This window comes from Chelmon rostratus, chromosome 5 (genome assembly GCF_017976325.1).
Source record: "Chelmon rostratus isolate fCheRos1 chromosome 5, fCheRos1.pri, whole genome shotgun sequence".
Classification (NCBI taxonomy): domain Eukaryota; kingdom Metazoa; phylum Chordata; class Actinopteri; order Chaetodontiformes; family Chaetodontidae; genus Chelmon; species Chelmon rostratus.
Window position 1 is genome coordinate 15,788,545 of NC_055662.1, and position 20,685 is coordinate 15,809,229.

A 20,685-nucleotide genomic window follows, 5' to 3' on the forward strand; every position below is an offset into this window, starting at 1 on the left:
TTCATGAGCAAGGTTTAGAGGTTTCCGGACAGATCCAGACTGGCTGCTCCCTTCTGTTTCCAGGCTTTGTGCTAAGCTAAGCTAACTAAGCTGCCTGCTGTAGCTTCATACTAACGTGCAGACATGAGTGTGGTATCAGTCTTTTCAACAAACTCTCGGAAAGAATGCAATAAAGCATGTTTATTATATAAAGTAAGGAACTGCGATTTGACTTGAGATTGCATGCTTGAGACTTCACTTTGCCCTGACAGCTGCGATCATCGGTTGCGGATCATAAAGCTGCTTTCTTCATTGAAGGCTACGGGAAAGATTTAGGATATTACGCTTCCCTCTGCACGCTGTGTCTCCTCCTGCTCCTCCCACTCAAGGAGCTGAGCTCAAAACATAAACCACACTTATTACATTGTGGTCTGTGGAACTGTGACAGCTCAGGGAAGACTGTCACACTGGGATCAAGTGAGCATTTTAGGGAAAGCAAACACTCTGTGAATGACACTGGGCCCCATCTGCATGTTTTGAGGGATTGTGCGGCTTGTAAGCAATGGTGATGGTGATGAATTGCTGGAGGGAGTCCATATAGATTCAAGTAGGCCTTGCACAACTGTGTTTAGAGCCACTTGAATCTCATTATAGTACAGTAAGGATCAGAGGTATCATTTATAGATTTGGAAAAACATGTTAGCGCCATGATGGGAGGAAAAAAATATGTTTTTCTCAGGTCTCTGCACTGCTGGTGTGTCGGTGGTGTGTAGAATAATGTTTAAAATATTCTTGTTTTTCTGGTGTATAAATACATCTGATTGTCTGGACTCAGCTTTATAACAAGGCTAAAAAATGTAACTCTCCGTTGTGTTTAAATAGATCTTAAACACCTGTTACATCCCCCTGCACCTTCCTGTGGTGTGTATTGTCTTTTATACCTTATGAAAAAGACTGTGACCTGCCTTTGTGCATGAAATGTCCTGTAATTAGCCTTGCATTGATACCATTTAAAGCGTGGCTACAGATTTGCCAGTGGCAGTCTCTTTTCTAATTTCTTATGAGAAGAGAAATTACTCTGGTGAAGGGAACCCAAAGCCTTCATGAGGCCTTGCACATGATCAGCTTTGTTTAGCTATTCCAACAGAGAACATGCATCCAAATCCAATAAACATGCTTCAGGCAGCGGAGAAGCTGCAATGTTATGTTGCTGTGAGTAAAAGCAGCTTGTGTGCTGCTCAGTGCCAGATGCTCATATTTCCTTACACATGAAATGTAAAATGTTTCCCTGATGCATTTTTTTAGTCTCTTCCAGCAAAAGCGACTAAAACACCATCAGTTCAGTCAGTTTGTTGGACGTCTTTCTCCTCCTCACTAAATTTCCCCACATGCATCTGTTCTCAGACACATGTTTCGTATGGACAAAACTGCATAAATATTTAAAAAACGCTCCAGTTTTTGTTGAGACTATCAGAAATGATGGTCTGCAAAGTGTCACTATTGGTGAGGGTTTACTTGCAGCCTGATGCAGTTCATTTTTTATGTATTTGACATCCATCATCATGATCTTTTTTTAGGTTTTACCCGCTTTATTTTGCAGCGTTTGTGACTATACAACTCAAACATTATGAGTTTTACCACACTGGTATTTACTGCATTCTCGCTGCATGCTATTTCTGTTGTTTTCTACAAGCCATATACAAACCTAAAAAAAAAAAAAAAAAACAGCCATCAACTCCTCTTCCCAGCCTGTTAACACCCGCTCTCATTTCCTTTCTGGGATGCTGCAGTGGGAGTTTGTTAAGTGCAGGCCTTCACGCTGCCCTCCTGACATTCTTCATAGCCTCAAACTTCGTCCTCTACAGTTTGTCTCCTCACTCACACGGCGCCTCGCTTCTCAACTGTGTCATTTGGTTGAGCCTTCAGGACTTCCTCTTTCCACACCAGATCTGTCTGTGTGTGTGTCGTCCTGGTGAGAAGACTGTGGGAGGCAGAAAATTCTGTAAATAGATGAGTGTGGTGAAGACAGCGCTCGGGTCTCTCACAGGCAGGAAGATGTTCTTAGCTGCAGGGCAGCTCTATGGGAAATGCAGACAGGGCTTCAGAGACACTGGGAGGGATGACTGGGCTGGATGGTTAGTGGCTGTGGGGAGGAAGTTAGTCTCTGTGCAGAAATTATGCTATGATGCCACTCCTCATGCATGTGTGTGCAGATATGCATGTGTGTGTGAAAATGAGGGCTGGTATAATTGTGTTTAATTGCAGGAGGGCTTTAAATATACAGCTGCACTGATTCTAAAACTATCAATCGATAAATCATGTCAGAATTTTAAAATCAAGATGTGTGAACAAGGGCTTTGTATTCTGAGTGCAAAGTAGTTAAAAGTCATAATGTTTTTTCTGTGGAATATAATGATTGTTGGCGTATATGGGAGCATTCAGATGTATCTAGAGGATATATTTATTGGGTTTTTCATAAATTCTAGTGCGACACATCTAACAGATGCTTAAACTTTTCATATAAACAGATATAAAGCATAATGCAGTGGTTGCCAGGACCTCCCCAGTGGGTCACAAGGTAATTCTGAGGTATGAGTCAAGATGATTAATGGGACAAGAAAACAAAAAAGACAAAGAAATCTGTGTTCATTTGTTTGGGCTTTTCTCTAATCTTCTGTTTTCTGTGAAGTATTGGTTATTGCTAGTTTTAATCTTTTTACCTTGTTGAAGCGATTAGCTGGTGAGCATAGTGGAGCTAGCTGCTAACAAGCCAGATATTTCCCTCAGAAGTCAGTGGAGGCCAAAGCAGAGTGACTATAAGACTAACATTCATCAGGGCTCCAAATGAATGCTAATGTTTCGGCTTATCTCCTGGATAATAGCAGCTGTGTGCAAACAAAGTCACTGTATCAACTTCTTTTTGTTGCCCCAAGAGGCCCAAAAATACGTAGTAGCAAATGCCTGATGCATACTGATGAATGTATTCAACTGCCAAGACACTGTGAAACCAATCTTTCTGATATCTGAGAGTCCAGTTCTTCATCCTGTAGCACTTCGATGTGATCAAAGGTAGGCGATGGATTATTTTTTATAAAATGGATATCAATCTTCTACCCTTTTACAAAGGGTCTGTGCTCAGATGTTTGTCTCTCTGGCAGACCTGCAAATAATGAAGATGTCGGACTTTAACATGCTGTTAAATTGGTTCCCTCAGTACTGTTTATCACTTGATTCAAGGCCTTTACACCTGATTCAAGGCCTTTAAACAGGTGAAGCTTCACCTTGATTGCATGAATGAGATCTTGACTGTTGACAAAGGAACACCAAATATCCATAAGGAAAAAACAAATTCATTTTCATTCAGCTTCTGCAAACGTTTCCTCTAAAGAAACCTTGAGCTCTTGTTGTTCTCACACACAGTTACTACCAGCCCTCGTAGAAAGGATTCAGTTAATTGGGGGTTAAAGTGCCTCAGTCCAGTGAGGTAAACATAAACATACAGTAGGCAGCAGTGTGGTCGGAGACCTGGCATTTAGAAAACAGGAGAATCCATCATTTCCATTTTTGTTTATGGGGATTTCCCAGCACGATACAGTTTGATGTTGGAAATGAGGTCACTTCAAGACGTGTGAGACAGAAATAAGGAATGACATAGAGGTGACACACGGCTTTGGGCCGCAAAAAACAGCAAAGAAGAACATAACAGATGAGTATAGGTCACCCAAACAGAGCGCACAGGTCCTGCTGGGACAAGCCAGGCATGAGTGAAGTCATGACTTTATAAGGTAGAAAATGATGTCTCCCTGTGTCCAAACACACACTTTCATGGTTAGTTAGTTGGTTAGTTTGATGCATGAAAACAAAAACAGCAGGGCCGTTCAATCTGTATCTGACTCATGAGTGTGCGCACAAATACGTCAACTAGAGATCATCTTATATGGTGATTTTGTACTTTGGGTACTTTGGCTTGCCATCAGTTTCACAAATATTTTGACTCATTGCTTATCCAATTTTTGTTTATCTGACAAACCTCCTTCTGCTAATCTCAACATATTCATCAACCTGCACACACAATGATTAAAACCCTGCAGCATCTCCTGACTCATGCCCCTAAAATCACATTGAGCATTAAAACCTAACCAGCATCGACAGCGTCACACTGCCGCCATGACAAACATTAATCTTGGATGCAGGTGTCTTCGAGAATTGTGTTTGGACAGCATGTCCGTGGTTGCTAACAAACAAAAGAGATGCAACACACATCAGCTAACTCAGTGTGACACGCTGAGCAGGGTCATTCTGCAGGCATGATTTTCATCATCCTACAGCTGCTTTTTTATGCAATTTCAAATAGAGAAAATGCACACAAGGACATAAAGAGAGCTTTGTTTTGTGATCACAGAACATAATCTGGACGCCATATATAAAAGGCCAAGATTTTACTGGCCCGATCTAGCTAATATTTGATGATACCTTTTGATGTGCATTCAGGTGGTGGCAGGGTAGCTGCACAGTTTTATGTACAGTCATGCAGTGAAACGTCATGGTAAGATTAGAAGGAGCAGTTAAAAGATAAGACTCCAGAAACCTTCTGCACAGTTCTACATATTTACAGTGTCTTCTTGCCACGAGGTAATAAAAAGCTGTGAAGCTACTTTATTACAATGAACTACAACTAGGCTGGTTCAACACATCCCTCTCTTTACTTAAACTGTGTCACAAAACTTGCATTATGTTCATGGAAGACAAATGTATCTAATACACACCGAGCTAATCTGATCTGAAATGCTGAAAACATTTAACATTTAATCCAGTTTTCTTACATCTGATTGCTGTTATAATACAAATACAAAATTCTATGTGGGTGACAAACCATAGAGCATTGAATAAAAAGGTGCTTTAATATACTTCGTGCACAAATAACACACTGAAAACACTGGAATTCAGAGTGAATGCCTGTCAGGGTCTGTTTGTGTTTCTTTCGCCTTTAAGTGCCTGTAACAAAAAAGCACATTAAAACATTTATTCTCTTCTCTGCATAAACAGTGTCCACCCATTTTATATTGTTGATTTGGGGTGGGACATTTGGGAGGCTAATTCTTTACAGAATCAGTTCTGTGTCTGGACATCCTGAAAGTGTCTTAGCCTGGAGGACAGCTTTGGTGCTCTGAAGGGATGAGCGCCATTCTTTCAAAATATATTCATAATTTGCTGTTTTGATAATGGAGCTAGAGGGAGAACAGATAAGACCAAAATGCTCTACAGGAAATTTGACAGGATAGAGATCTGTTGTCTGCAAAGACCTCAACGTATCCTTCACATCTTTCTACTGCTGATCAAACCATTCATTGTGGCTGTATGGGAGCATCTTACTTGTTATGGTTCCTCTCATTTATTCAAGTTTCAGGTTTTTTGTTTGTGCAAAAGAGAAAAGCATTTGAGGAAAAAAGTGTACATCTATGCCCTCTTGTGTCTGAAAGCAGTATTACATTTTTACACCATGTTTGTTCAGTACATTTAAAAAAAATGTAAAGACTTGAAAAGAAGTGAGTCATGATGACTGCAGTGCAGCCAAATGCTGTTTTATGCAAGATAAGAAAGATAAGAAACAAGCATTCAAAGACAATGGCGAGTTTATTAGGTCACAGAGAGCTCCCTCCCTTTCTTTCTCTCACTCACTCGCTCACTCAGTGTCTCTCTCCCTATTTATCTTTCTGTGGCCTACAAATCCACAAAGAATGGACAGTTTCAGCAGAATGTCTTCTTCAGCTTGAGCTGTGATTGGACCAGGGAAAGGGGTGGAATTAAACAGGGGGCTGCAGTGGCACAGTGAGTCCCTCCATAACAGACAAGGAGAGTGAAATAACACAGAAATCAGAACATGGGTGAAGACTACAGTGACAAAAGACATCAAGAGGTGGGTAAGTGGTGGCTCCACAGGCTCTGACACACATAATTTCCATGCTAAGGGTTCACTGCATTCAGCACAAGCTCTGTGGAAACTCTCAGAAGCATGAATGTGCAGGGAGATATAGTTGCAAACTGAAGAAACTGGTTAAGCTCATCAGTAAGCACATACACAACAGTATCACCATAAATTACAATGCAGTTTACAATCCAAAAGCACAAACCCATGTCTAAAATAACAATTTGGGGTTTTACACCAATGTTCCCTGCTCTATTTCTGTTGCCATCCGTCCACAGGAACGTGTGACAAGCCCAACATGTTATCAGTTTGTTAGGAGTCAATAATTAACCGTAACTTTATCAGTGACAGCTCAAGTCAAGTCAAATGTGTTTCCCCACAGAAAGAACTTGCAGTTTTGTGCACCCTCTTCCTCCACCCTCACGCCTTCAAACCTGGCCTTTAAACCAGCCTGGCTCGCTCACAACCTTCACCCCTTCAACCATTCCAGCTCCAGCACACTGTGACAAGTCCCCCTCACCCACCCACCTCCCCACCATCAGTCCAGTCAGTCCTCAGTTCCAGCCTCGGCCTGCGGGAACTAGTTGTGGCTGCAATGAGAGAAAGTCAGTCTGTACAGCTGCTAGTCAACGCCCGATACTCCAACCGGAATAGCTGGAATAACTCAGAGGAAATGGGATATGGCAGAAATATACCATGTAAATAGATTTCATAGAACTGAATCTATGGGGTAACCTCACAAGACCCCACATGTGAAAACTCTTGATGTTGCTTCTGAGACAAAGAAAACTCCAAAAGAAGGTGATGACTGGAAGAAAAGATCATTTTATAAAAACTATTGATCATTCCAATTAGTCCCTTCATGGCACATTATAAGCCTTTAAGTCAGTCCTCTTGATGTAATACGGGCAGTGGGCTCGGTGAGCAGTGGGCACTTTGGTGCTTTGGAGCTCTTTTCAGAACAGGGTTGTGGTTGGAATTTGGGGTCTCTTCCAGTGTGGAGACTCTGCTGCCTGACACAGCACTTCAGTGACACTTGACACTTTGAGCTATTTCTGCTCTCACGCACAAACACTCGCAAACGTGTTGACAAACGTTCACTAAGAAACACATGTGTGTCTCAAATGCACATTTAAACAGTTGTGCCAGAGAGGAGAAGTTCAGAAGGTTCTTTCTGGTGCTGCCTCTGCAAGTGGAACTGTTGCAGCTTAGTAGACAGACCATACGTCTGTAAATACAGCACAGAAGATGAAGATGAAAGCCAAGGGACGGTTATCTTAGAATAGCATAAACCCTAGAAACAAGAGGAAAGAGCTAGCCTGGCTCTGCTAGCTCATTAATTAAAAAGTTATATCTGTCTCCCCTTGTTTCTTGTCTTTGTGCTAAGCTAAGGTAATCATCTCCTGGCTGTAGCTTCATATTTGACTGGCAGATACGAGAGTGATATCCTCTCATTTATCGAGCAAGAAAGCAAGTAAAAAATCTTGAACTATCCCTTTAACCTTCTACTGTAATATGCAGTTTTCCCCTTTTTCCCCCCTTCGTAGCTTTAAGGTTGTGGGAATTATCTTCTGCTATATGATGTTTACACTGAACCCAGACACTCCGTTCATTGAATGGAAAAGCTCCCAAAGTCTTGCGTAGGCCAGCACATTTCTGCAAAATTGGAACCTTTGGTGTCTCCAAAGAGCTTTAAATAAAGTCCTTCAGGTTTGAACAATGCTTTGCTGCACACCATGAGTTTGTAACCACTAACCCACTGGTGACAAGAGTTTACCGTAAAACGGACCACATTTTGCCAACTAGTGACAGGATCCCTTTTTAGAACTTGTGATCCTTTTCAATAATGCAGTAAGCACAGTTCTTTGCAATCAACAGAGGGAAATGGGATCTGTGCAACTCCAACACAAGCTGATGAAATCCTATGGCGAACTATAGATTAGAGGCGTTTTCCTGAACTTTGACTCTGTTGATAAACAGTGTAGGGAGGCCTATCTGTAACATTCCTCCTGAAACTGGATAGACCCAGAGCTGGCAGAACTACACACCACAACCTTACTGAAGGTCAGTGTGTGTGTGTGTCCGTGTGTGTGTGCATTTGTGCATGTTTTAATGTCTGTCTGTGAGCCGTGCATGGAAAAAATAAGGACAGCAATGAAGATTGTGGCCAAGCATGGAGTTGTTACTGGTTAACCTGGACAAACTCAATGATCTACAGCAGTGCTTTTAAAATTCAGAGCAAAGCTGGTTTCTGTCGTTGCAACTGCACCAACAATTATTTTCATTATTGATTCATATGTTTATCATTTTCTTAATTGATAACATAATTCCCTGGTCTAAAGAAGCATTGTCCATCACAGTGTCCTGGGGCCTGAAGTGAAGTGATCAAATGTCCGTCAGTACAAAGCCTAAAATATTGAATTAACTGTCATGTATGATGGGTAAGAACGGCCGATTCTCACAGTGGAGAGGCTGGAACCATCTCATTTTGACGTTTTTGCTTCAAAAATGACTATAATAGTTGCAGCTCTTTATCTGTTACAATATGTCACATGCTATGCTATAGCTTTCTTTGCACAGACTTAGATTAGAAGAGAAGAAGAGTTTTCCAAAACACAAACCACAAATTCTCTCTGTTCTGTTAGCAGACATTCAAATCTGGAATCAGAGCAATATCAAACCACAGCAAGCTTCAGTCAATCACCACACATTGCACTCAGGCTTGATCACTTATCAGTCATGTGTCCAAGGACTAAAAGGGAATGTTGGCAGTTGGACAGAGGTGCATAGTATCTCTTCAGACCTTTGCAGAGGGTTTCAGCTGTGAGGGCACCATGTGTCCCTAATTGCATCAGACATTGCAGGATCACATGAAGAAGACGAACACCTGAAGGATTTGGTGTGATGTAACCATGATGGCTAACTAGACATCCCAAACATGTACGAACACCAGCTTTCACCACTGAAGCTAATTTTACTCAAAGTAGACTCCGAGTAGAGTTTTGCATGTTATGTAATAAAGATGCCCACAATTTTCCAGTCATTTACAACGAAGCACACATGGTTTGGGGGTGAGTTAATGTTTAAATTTGGGATATTAATATAATCATTAAACTAAGAGATCTCGTTTTCACATGTCTCTGTTTTACCTCAACTGACTGCTACAACCCATGCCACCCTCATTGATCTGTGCGCCAGACTGTGTTACACAATTTCCAAACAGAAATGTGGCAATTATACATGAATTTGGCACCGACATTAAATCCTCCCATATTCACCCATGTATAAAACCGGTGAGGAGCAATTCTCAGCACTCTTCAGTCCAAAGAGAGGGGTTCGCTGTTAGCAAGTGCTTAGTGCTGCAACTGAAACTGGGAAAAAAAGATGGCACCTGGCAAGAAGGTAAAACAAGCTCTCTTCAGACAACCATGCATGTATGTTACACTGTCTGTGTTATTCTGCAGAGAACACAGATTTTGTTGATGCAGCATGCAAGGCTTTAACATCGAACAATGATGAGATATTAGGCCACAGCTGTCCTGTTGGTCGATGGACTGTGGTGTTGTAAGCAAAATGTTGTCAGTGCAGGTATTATGTGCATGTGCGTGCATTTGTGTGTGAGCGCGTGTGATTTGTGAAGCAGCCAGTCTAAAGCGGTCTCCGCTGGAGAATCTCAGGTTAAAAAGTGCTTTTATCTTTGCACCTTTGTACCTGAACACATGAAGAATCGTAAAATTGTCGCTGCAGGCATAGACATTTGTTTCTCTGGACTGCAAACTGTGACATGTAATGCGAACTGTACACAATGACATTTACGACCTTTACATTACATATAACAAGAGACATTAAGTCATTTATAAAATATCAAATGCTCATTCGCTGTTCAGTGTAGATGGTGATGTGTGGGCATGGATCCCTCTGCTCCCACAGGGTATCCTTGAGCGTCTGAACGCTGGGGAGGTGGTAATTGGCGATGGAGGCTTCGTGTTTGCTCTGGAGAAGAGGGGGTATGTGAAGGCCGGGCCATGGACTCCTGAGGCTACTGTCACACACCCTGAGGCTGGTAAGACTGACAGCACACACACACACACACACACACATATTGTGTGCAAAACCACATGAATCCCAGACAGAAGGTGCAGAAACCTAAAAGCACAAAGTTTGAAATTTAATATGACAAAATCTGCATGTTTCCGTCAGTGCGGCAGCTGCACAGGGAGTTCCTGAGGGCAGGATCTAATGTCATGCAGGCATTTACATTCTACGCCAGTGACGACAAACTGGAGAACAGGGGTCAGACTTTGAAAATCACTGTGAGTACCCAACAATAGCAGTCTACAGCCAACATCAGCAAGATTTTGCAGATCTTGCAAATTCCGCTTTACCCCCTTACCAACTTCCGACTTATCAGCAAACATGATGTGCACAAATTGCACATGATCATCAACAAGCTCATGCTGCCTGCATCAATCTTTCAGGGGGCACAAATCAACGAGGCAGCCTGTGACCTGGCAAAAGCAGTAGCCAGCGAGGGAGACGCACTGTCAGCCGGTGGAGTGTGTCAGACTCCTTCCTACCTGAGCTGCAAGAGTGAGACAGAAGTGAAGGCCATCTTCAAGAAACAGCTGGAAGTGTTTGTAAAGAAGAACGTGGATTTCCTGATCGCTGAGGTGGTTTCACGTCTCATTTCATTTCACTAAGTGCACAAGTCGTGTAAAAAAGACTGAAATATGTGGAGCAAGCAAACGCTCAGTGGCGACTGTGTTGTTTCTGTCAATGCAGTACTTTGAGCACGTTGAGGAGGCGGAGTGGGCCGTGCAGGTGCTGAAGACCAGCGGAAAGCCTGTGGCCGCTTCTCTGTGCATCGGACCAGAGGGAGACATGCACGGCATCTCACCTGGAGAGTGTGCTGTCAGGCTGGTGAAGGCTGGTACGCATGATCTCATGCTTTATCCCTTTGTTTCTCCACTTGTGTTATCTGATATGGCAATAACCAGTTCCCTCTGTTCTCCAGGTGCCCAGATCATCGGAGTCAACTGCCACTTTGACCCCATGACCTGTGTGAAGACTGTCAAGATGATGAAGGAGGGAGTGGAGAAGGCTGGGCTGAAGGCTCACTACATGGTGCAGCCCCTGGCATACCACACCCCCGACTGCAACTGCCAGGGATTCATCGATTTGCCAGAATTCCCCTTCGGTAATATATTTTGCTTGGACACTAAAAGAAAAAAAAAAAAAACATCACCAGGTGACAGCATGTGGTATCTTTTCACCATTGTCCCCTTTTTCCTTCAGCCCTAGAGCCCAGGATCCTCACCCGCTGGGACATGCACAAGTACGCCAGAGAGGCCTACAAGGCTGGCATCCGATTCATTGGCGGCTGCTGTGGTTTTGAGCCTTATCACATCAGGGCCGTGGCAGAGGAGCTGGCCCCTGAGAGAGGCATCCTCCCACCTGGATCAGAGAAACACGGCAGCTGGGGTGCTGGTCTGGAGATGCACACCAAGCCCTGGGTCAGAGCCAGGTAAACCATCCAAATTCAGTTCAATACACTGAAATGCACACAATTTTAGGAGTGCTGTTACTTGGTAAATCTTTTCTTCTTGGTATAACCTGTGTCTTTATTTCCTCCAGGTCCCGTCGTGACTACTGGGAGCATATCTTGCCAGCATCTGGTCGTCCAAACTGCCCATCCCTGTCCACACCAGAGGGCTGGGGTGTGACCAAGGGCCACGCTGACCTGCTGCAGCACAGAGAGGCTACCAGCAGCCAGGAAATGAAGCATGTGCTGGACATGCAGAAGAAGGCCAAGTCCTCTGCATGAGACAGAAAACTATCCCCTCAACCGTCAACATGATGAGGGGGAAGCGGTGAAGTTTTTCCCAGTTCTGTTTGGAGATTAAAAAGCACTTGCAACAGCGATGCTCCAGTTGTGGAGTATTACTCTGTAAACCCCCAAACAATAAACCTGAGTTTGTTCCTTGATTTTATGGCTACGTGTTGTCAGTGTGGAATGAGTGCTAATGGACTGCTGCAACAAACACAAACCGTTCAAAGAAAATCATAAAACAGTGTCTGTAATTATAAATATATCACAGATTCACATATGCAGCGAGGTAAAAGTTACTCAATCCTACTATCGCACTGGCCTTTTTAAATTTGTCCACTCAGGGTCCAAAAAACAGACACCCACAAGCTGACAGGAAAACGGACAAACACACCAACAAGCGTAATTAATCCGGACCAAACTAGTAGTGTACACTCACAATACTCTCATTCAGTAGAAGAGGGGAGGGGAAGGAGTAAACACTGCAGTTGTGTAACTTGCCGCTTGCCAATCAGAGCAGCTCTTACTTACACCCCACCCCTGCTCCTGAGAGATTTATAGTGGCCCTCTGCTCCACTCTAATGTTGCTTCAGCATCTCAGAGTCTGAGCAGTCAGGGGTCCACACAGCTGCAGGATTATGGCACCAGGAAAGAAGGTATGTGTTGACGTTTGTGGAACGGCGGGGTGTGCTATCAGGACAGTTAAACTGGAGTAACAACTGGTAGTCTTGTGGAATGCCTGGAAATCTAATCTAATATGTGTGATGTCCAACTGCAAAGACTTGCTTTTTAACAATTGAAAAATTGAATAGTAGAAACATATTTTCTCACCAGTAGTATCTAGCCATGCAGACGGGTTTGGCTTTATTTGTATTTGAGAGATTTGTGTCTGAGCTTCCTGCCTCTATCCCAATGCACTTTCCCTTAAAAACACAGGAATTCCTTTTAACTCCTGTTTTTTTATTGCACTAGTTCTAGAACTTGCACAACAACAGGTGGCGCATTTCTTAAATTCAAATATGCAAATGAACGAATGAATGAATAGATCATTCTAAATATCCAGGGCTGCTGCTGTGAATTCACACTCATTACAGTGACTGCTGTTTAGGCAGCAGTTCACACTTAATGACTGACTTTTGATGTAAATGCATTTTGCAGACACAGAGTCTGAAGAGTAACAAATAGACCCTTTTCAGATTGAGACGACCTGAGTGGTCACATAAAGTCTAAATTTTACTTTGACAGCCAAGTATATTGCAATCAAAAGGTGCAGGTCTATCACTCATTATGAGCAGTGCAGCTGTCCTCAGACATGTGCTGCTTTCTTGATGACTCATGATGATATGGGTGAGGGGTCGGGGGTCTGGGGTGGGGGTCGAGGCACTGGATTTGGGAAACTACGCATGAGGCACAATTTAATTGACATTCATTTGTAGTGTCTAAGTATATTCCTCTAACCTGACTGACGTTTCATTTTTCAACTTAGCCTTAAATACAATGTTTGTAATGTAGACTTCCCATCAGTCCAAAAATAAAAACCCAACATGCTCCACTCTGCAGCTGAGGGATGGTTAATATCAGCAGACAGTCTGGCCAGACGTCGACCATAACGCTGTATCTGGCCTAGATTAGAGAGTAGCATGATGGTGTCAGCTGCTGTCAGGTCTTTGAATGAAAACCTGCAAACCCTCTGGCCTCGGTGGCTTATCTCCATCCTGAGTAATTTGGTCTATCCAAGCTCACATGGATCCTTTTTCACAGGGAATCTTGGAGCGTCTTAACGCCGGGGAGGTCGTTATCGGCGATGGAGGCTTTGTTTTTGCCCTGGAGAAGAGAGGCTATGTGAAGGCCGGTCCCTGGACCCCTGAAGCCGCCTCAGAGCATCCTGAAGCAGGTGAGACCAAGCTGTTTTACCAACTTTAACGCTCCATTTCCACTCAAAACAGCGTCTTTAATATCCTCTGCAGGTGCTCCCTGTTAATTACCTTCCCTTATGCACTATGTGCGATTTGTTTGGATGTTTGCCTTATGATATGACCTGTTTGTTTTCCAGTGCGACAGCTGCACAGGGAGTTTCTGAGGGCCGGCGCTAACGTCATGCAGACCTTTACCTTCTACGCCAGTGATGACAAACTGGAGAACAGAGGCAACAAGCTCACCTTCACTGTAAGTGAAATGAGACATCACAACACCTTCAATAGGAATAAGCATGATAGTCTACCCTGAAAACAGTTGCTAAAAAACTCAAACTTGCAATTCCTCTATCAACATATGTAAAACATCTATAAACTGGTGATCTCAGTTGGATTATTAATGAAATTCTTTTATGCGTATTAGTGTTGTCTGTTTGATTCCCACCTTTGTTTCACCATAACCTGTCTTCCCTCTGCAGGGAGCTCAGATCAATGAGGCCGCCTGCGATTTGGCCCGTGAGGTTGCCAATGAGGGTGACGCTCTGGTTGCAGGAGGAGTGTGTCAGACTCCATCCTACCTGAGCTGCAAGAGCGAGACAGAGGTGAAGGCCATCTTCAAGAAGCAGCTGGATGTGTTCATGAAGAAGAACGTGGACTTCCTGATTGCTGAGGTAGAGGTTTTTCTCACTGAACATATTCTTCTTTTTTCTTAGCATTTTCTGATGGATGTTCGACTGAGTGCTGATGTCTTTGGTCCTGCAGTACTTTGAACATGTTGAAGAGGCCGTGATGGCTGTGGAGGTGCTGAAGGAGACAGGAAAGCCTGTGGCCGCTTCTCTGTGTATCGGACCAGAGGGAGACATGCACGGCATCTCCCCTGCAGAGTGTGCTGTCAGGCTGGTCAAAGCTGGTAGGTGAAGTCTGCTCTAATATAGCAACAATCATAACCTGTTGTTAATTGTTGGTTGTTCTCAGCCAAAAAGGAATAGTGCACATTTTTTAAAACAGATCTATACAGTTCTGATGACAGTTGAGAGTCATCTTGTTCATATTAACTCTTGTCCTCATATGACCCCTCTGCAGTGTGACTAGGCAGTGTTTCCAAAGATGGCAAAGGCAAGATTTCTAACTAGTAGACATGAGATATGACATATGTATTCAGTTTAGTGGTATTATAAATGAATAATTGGGAGCAGCTCACATGCCAAAACTGTGTCCAGTGGTTTTGTTGAGTCACCAGTGCTCATATGCTCAGCCAAATTTCAAATCTCTAAGATTCAACCTGAATCTTACAACCACAACTGCAAAACGCAGTTGGTGTTGTCTCTTCTACGTGTCTTCTGTCAATGCTTATCTGTCGCAGTCAGCTCACACCAATGCGTTTTCTTCTGCAGGTGCCCAGATCATCGGAATCAACTGCCACTTTGACCCCATGACCTGTGTGAAGACTGTCAAGATGATGAAGGAGGGAGTGGAGAAGGCCGGGCTGAAGGCTCACTACATGGTGCAGCCCCTGGCATACCACACCCCCGACTGCAACTGCCAGGGATTCATCGACTTGCCAGAATTCCCCTTCGGTAATAATATGCTATGTTGCATTTGAATTTACCATTCAGTTGATGTAACGTGTAGCTAATGTATAACATTACACCCTTTAAAATAAGGGCTTTCTCAGTGTGCATGCACACACTTCCTCTGCTGGTGTATATGTTACATTGCAGCAAGGTCAACCATTCAACACTAAAACACACTGTTTCACCATAATCAGCAATCAACCAGCAATGGAAGGTGTATAAATCTGAATCTTCTGTCAGGTCTGGAGCCCAGGATCCTCACCCGCTGGGACATGCACCAGTACGCCAGAGAGGCCTACAATGCTGGCATTCGCTTCATTGGCGGTTGCTGTGGTTTTGAGCCTTATCACATCAGGGCCGTGGCAGAGGAGCTGGCCCCTGAGAGGGGCTTCCTTCCAGCTGCATCAGAGAAGCACGGCAGCTGGGGTGCTGGTCTGGAGATGCACACCAAGCCCTGGGTCAGAGCCAGGTCTGTAGCAACTTTTAATCTGTTAATCTGTCACTGAACACCATAAACATGCACCTAAACTCAGTCAAATGTGAAATGTTGGCTCTTCAGCACCGGTGAGTACTAACTGGTATGAATATTCTTGTGTTTTTGTCTTATTCAGAGCCCGTCGTGACTACTGGGAGAACCTGAAGCCAGCTTCTGGTCGTCCCAAGTGTGCCTCCTTGTCTGCCCCTGATGGCTGGGGTGTTACCAAGGGCCACAGTGATCTCATGCAGCAGAAAGAGGCGACCACTCAGGACCAACTCAAGCAGCTGTTCGACAGGTCAAAGAGCCACTGAGTCAGTCCATCTCTTTCAGACCTGGCAGCAGAGCTGAAACAAACCGCCGTGACGTGCAGCTGCTGAGGCTGCACAGTGGTGTGCATTATCTGTATACAGTGCTGCACCTAACAAACATAATGTCAGGGGCCCAACCTACATTTGAGACTGACAATCTTCTGTAAAGGTGATGATTGTAAAACTGTAGTTTATAAGCCACAATGGTGTCTCAAGTTAGGAGCTGGACCATGTTAAGATCGGGACCTTTTTGCTTTCCATGGACCAGTTTGTTTAATAAAAGAAGATCTAATAAAATGTGAATTGGTCACTTGACTGTTGAGATGTAGTTTCTTGGTGTGGATGGGTGGTCACATTACAGATGTGTGAAATACAAAAAAGTTAATAATAAACACCAATAGAATAAGAGAAGGAGAAGAAGAAAAGAAAATTATTTTAGTAATTTCAATAAATTATGCCCAATTGTTAAATAGAATGATCCAAAATTGGACATCACACGTAGTATATCTCCTGGTATTCCACAATTAATCCAGATGTTCAGTAAAAGCCTGGAATTGATCACTTCAGTGTTAAAATGTGGTTTCTTGGTGTGGATGGATGGGGGGAGGTGGGATTGGGGGGTGTTTTATATTGCTGAATTCCATCATGTGTACATATGTGATGCTCATGGCACTGTGCACACAGACACATTAATTATTGAAAAGAATATCATATGATTTTCATTATTCAAAGACACTGAAATGCCCGACTAATCATAGACCTGTGAGTCACCAAGCACAGGCAACATGTAAGAACACACATATATTAAAAGTCAAGTGGCTCTCTGCAGTCTGCACAAAAAAACTGTCAGAGTTTGCTATAAAGGTTTGGCAATTTTTTTGTCCCACATTGTGTTTCAAGGTTTGGAAATTGGCTTTATTATTTATGAATGTGTAATTACACATGAAGATATAAGTTAAGAGCAAGACTGACACTAAACATTACAGGCCTTTTGAGAATAATGCAATGAATCAGGACTCCAGTAGATGGCGGTATTCTGAAATCATGGCCCATATGCTTGACATTGGCTACAAAGAGCATTAATATGAAAGATGTTCCACCAGCCAGCAGTAATAAAAACAGTTTGAGACTGTTATTTTCAGAGCGATCGTTTAAACAAAGTGTTATCGGAACTTTAGATTCCACAAACGAATCTATAACATTTGCTCTCCAGTGTTTTGTGTTTAAGGTTTCATGTTTTATATCAAGTGGGTACTCCACTGATTTCACAAGTTCAGAACAAGAAGTATTCCCTTTATAAAATTGTATTACGGAAGGACAATAATAAGTTAATTTAAACACAAGATACTTGTGCTCAAAAAGAGGATTCATTCTCAGTGAAGAACCTTGGAGCTCTAATCTGCCTCTATACCTGCCAAGAGCAGTGATTCCTAACACGTCTCTGGGGGTCATCAGGTGGAAACCTCCCTTCAACAGTGTTTCGCCTACTTAGTCCCACTACACCTCCAGGAGGTTAGGCAGTGAACTCCGGCGTCCCAGAGTCACCCCCCCTAGTGCCAGTTCACACTGCTCCTACACAATCCAAACAGCACCGCCACGTTCAACTGACCCAGAGATGCTCCAGGTAGTGGCCAGTACCGATGCTACCATTTACCTACTGCTAATGCTACTGCTAACCGCTAGGAAGAACAGAAGAAGACAATACAGTTCCGATGCTAGCATTTAGCTAATGTTATGTGCTAACCGCTACCTGCTAAGAGGAACAGAAGAAGACAATAACGCTAGATTCACCTATACTGTTAATGTTAATTGCTAGCTACCAATACTAACTGCTAAGATACTATCATACTCTCACCGCTTTAGCTATTGTTAGCTGCTACAATGCTACCACAGGCCTAGATGCCACATGTAACTGCCGATTGCCACACTACCATCATCTACCCCTGCCTCTCACCAACTGCACCAAGAAAAAGCGGGGTGGGAATACAAACCCTGGTTCGGGTAGGGGATAGAAAATAAAGAGGTAGAGTCAAAAGATGAAAGCAGGGATTGGATACAGACCCTTGTTCGGGTAGGGGGTGGAAAATTTAGAAGGTGCTGAAGGTGGAGGCCTAAACCACAGACTAGATTTAACAGCCTCTTCTAACATTTCCTTCAAGAAGCAGCAAACCCTACCATTTCCTTCAAAAAGCAAACAGAGCAGGAAAACAAACCCTAACATTTCCTTCAAGAAGCAGACAAAACAGGAAAACAACCAAAAAGATCAAAAAACAAGCCAACTCTGTGTCTTACCACGCAAACTCACCTGAACAGGCCGCATGGTCCCAAAGAGAGACTCTAGCTGGCCACACCCCCACCTTATCTAAACTTCCTGGTTCTCTTCCTATTGGCAGAGCGAGAAGATGGGGCGGGGAAAGCAGAGCAGAGGAGAGGTGTCTTGTTCAGACTTTAACCTCTTCTCTTGCCGGGTTAGGCATGCATGTCCTCTGCCTGCCCCCCCACTGTCCCTATTTCACCCCCCAACTACTGTTATTTCTCCTGATCCATATCCACTGACTAGACCTAGCAGCCTCATCTGACATCTCCCTCACTGTCTTTCTTAAATTTTGCCCATGCACTCCCAGCTCCCTCAACAGTGAAACAGCTGACCCTGCAACAAAACCTCTACACCCCACTTCAACCGGACAGACCCTGGTCTTCCATCCCCTCTGCTCAGATTCTGTCTTTAAATCTGCATACTTAGTCTTCTTCCTTTCATAAGCTGCCTCCACTGAATTTTCCCAAGGGACTGTTAACTCAATAAAATACACAGTCTTTTTACTCATGGACCATAAGACAATGTCTGGCCTCAGATTACTATAAACTATTTCCTGGGGCACAACTAGCTGTCCTCCCAAGTCGACCTGCATTTGCCAATCATCAGCCCCTACCAGGCAGCCACCTCCCTGCTTTCTCCCTGACTTAGCAGCTTTATTTTTCTCCCCCTCTCGAACAAACTGCACATCTAACCTCTCCTTTCTAGAACTTCCAGAATTCACCTGCTTCCTTCTCTCCTCAATGCCTGCGGCTAAGCTTCTCAGCACCTGATTATGCCGCCATGTATACCGGCCTTGTGATAAGCTAATTCTACAACCTGACAAAATGTGCTTTAAACTTGCTGTACCTGAGCAGAGTGGGCACGATTGATCGCCCTGTACCCAGAGACTTAGGTTCTGCGGGGTTGGCAACACATCGTATGTCGCCCCTATCAGAAATTTAATACGGCCTTCCTCCATATTCCACAGGTCCCTCCAACTAAGTTTCCTCTTCTCAACACCTTCCCAATTCAACCATTGTCCCTGTTTGGCTTGACCAACTGCTTTTGCCCCTCTTAACAACTCCTCCTGCCTACGCACCTGTTCCACTACAAGCTTTCTTTTCTCCTTTAGACCTGCTTTATTCCACACTGGTTTGCCTGGGCCAAGCCCCAAGCCTCCCCGGCCAAATTGAACATTTCCTACTATTTCTGCATGCCTAAGAGCTGCCTCTGCCTCCTGCACTGCTGCCCTTGGGTTCCATTTCCTCCCCCCAGAAGGATTCGGAACCACATTGCTAACTAACATGTCCTTACTCCCAGATAATAAAAGTTCTGTCCTAACCTTAGTGCATTTAAACTCCTCTGTTAGACTGGATACTGGCAGCTGAAGCATTCCTTTCCCATACAAAGCTACATTGCTTAAGCACCTGGGAGCACCCAACCATTTTCTAATATAAGAGCTAACTAGCCTTTCCATTCTCTCTGCTACAGATAATGGGACTTCATATACTGACATTGGCCACATTAACCTAGGATACAAGCCAAACTGCAAGCACCACAACCTCAGTTTTCCTGGGAGCCCTGATTTATCTATTCTCTCCAGCCCTTCTGCAACATCCTTTCTAAATTGCACAACCTGTTCAACATCATTCAGGTCCACATTGTACCACCGTCCTAGACTCTTAACTGATTTCTCCCTAATTGTTGGGATTTCCTCACCATCTATAGCAAACTTTCTATCACTTACTTTCCCTCTGTATATTGAAATACTCCTTGACTTACTAGGCTTAATCTTCATACTAGCCCACTTGAGATTCTGATTGACTTTATCTAACAACCTCCTTGTACATGGCACTGTTGAAGTTAGCAGTGTCATATCATCCATATAAGCCCTAATTGGTGGAAGACGCATTCCATTCTGCCGTCTCTCTCCACCTACGACCCACTTGGAAGCCCTAATAATTACCTCCATAGCCATTGTGAAAGCTAGCGGGGACACTGTACATCCTGCCATAATACCAACCTCCAATCTTTGCCAGCCTGTTGTGAGCTCTGCGATACTTGCACACAGTCTGATGTCTTGGAAATATGCTTTCACCAAGTTAACAACTATCTCCGGCACTTTAAAGTAGTCAAAGGAACTCCAAATAAGGTTATGTGGCACTGACCCAAACGCATTAGCCAGATCTAAAAATACAACATTCAAGTCTCTTTTCTCCCTCTTAGCTGTCTGAATCTGATGCCAAATCATGCTAGTATGCTCTAAGCATCCCGCAAATCCTGGTATCCCTGCTTTTTGCACTGTCGTATCTATCATACCATTCCTTTCTAAGTATTTAGCCAGCCTCTGTGCTACGATACTAAAGAAAATCTATATATATATA

General features: G+C 43.6%; 2 protein-coding genes across 2 annotated transcripts; both read left to right on the forward strand.

Moving 5' to 3' along the window:
* Positions 1–9,244: 9,244 nt before the first annotated feature.
* On the forward strand, positions 9,245–11,782 carry LOC121606665 (betaine--homocysteine S-methyltransferase 1-like). The gene is made up of 8 exons (XM_041937132.1): positions 9,245–9,307; positions 9,836–9,968; positions 10,106–10,218; positions 10,384–10,575; positions 10,688–10,835; positions 10,920–11,102; positions 11,201–11,429; positions 11,540–11,782. Exons 1-8 carry the CDS (start codon positions 9,290–9,292, stop codon positions 11,727–11,729), a joined length of 1,206 nt encoding a protein of 401 aa, XP_041793066.1. The 5' UTR covers positions 9,245–9,289; the 3' UTR covers positions 11,730–11,782.
* Positions 11,783–12,323: 541 nt separating this feature from the next.
* On the forward strand, positions 12,324–16,309 carry LOC121606574 (betaine--homocysteine S-methyltransferase 1-like). The gene is made up of 8 exons (XM_041936966.1): positions 12,324–12,388; positions 13,494–13,626; positions 13,786–13,898; positions 14,125–14,316; positions 14,408–14,555; positions 15,040–15,222; positions 15,460–15,688; positions 15,831–16,309. The coding sequence occupies exons 1-8, from the start codon at positions 12,371–12,373 to the stop codon at positions 16,006–16,008; spliced, it is 1,194 nt and encodes a 397-aa protein (XP_041792900.1). The 5' UTR covers positions 12,324–12,370; the 3' UTR covers positions 16,009–16,309.
* The last annotated feature ends 4,376 nt before the right edge of the window (positions 16,310–20,685 follow it).

Excerpts from the sequence above, each read along its gene's own strand:
- LOC121606574 (XM_041936966.1), top strand. Across the intron at positions 13,627-13,785 it reads CTCAGAGCATCCTGAAGCAG|TGCGACAGCTGCACAGGGAG; the intron begins GTGAGACCAAGC and ends TTTGTTTTCCAG. Across the intron at positions 14,556-15,039 it reads TGTCAGGCTGGTCAAAGCTG|GTGCCCAGATCATCGGAATC; the intron begins GTAGGTGAAGTC and ends TTTCTTCTGCAG.
- LOC121606665 (XM_041937132.1), top strand. Across the intron at positions 9,969-10,105 it reads TGTCACACACCCTGAGGCTG|TGCGGCAGCTGCACAGGGAG; the intron begins GTAAGACTGACA and ends TGTTTCCGTCAG. Across the intron at positions 11,103-11,200 it reads TTTGCCAGAATTCCCCTTCG|CCCTAGAGCCCAGGATCCTC; the intron begins GTAATATATTTT and ends TTTTTCCTTCAG.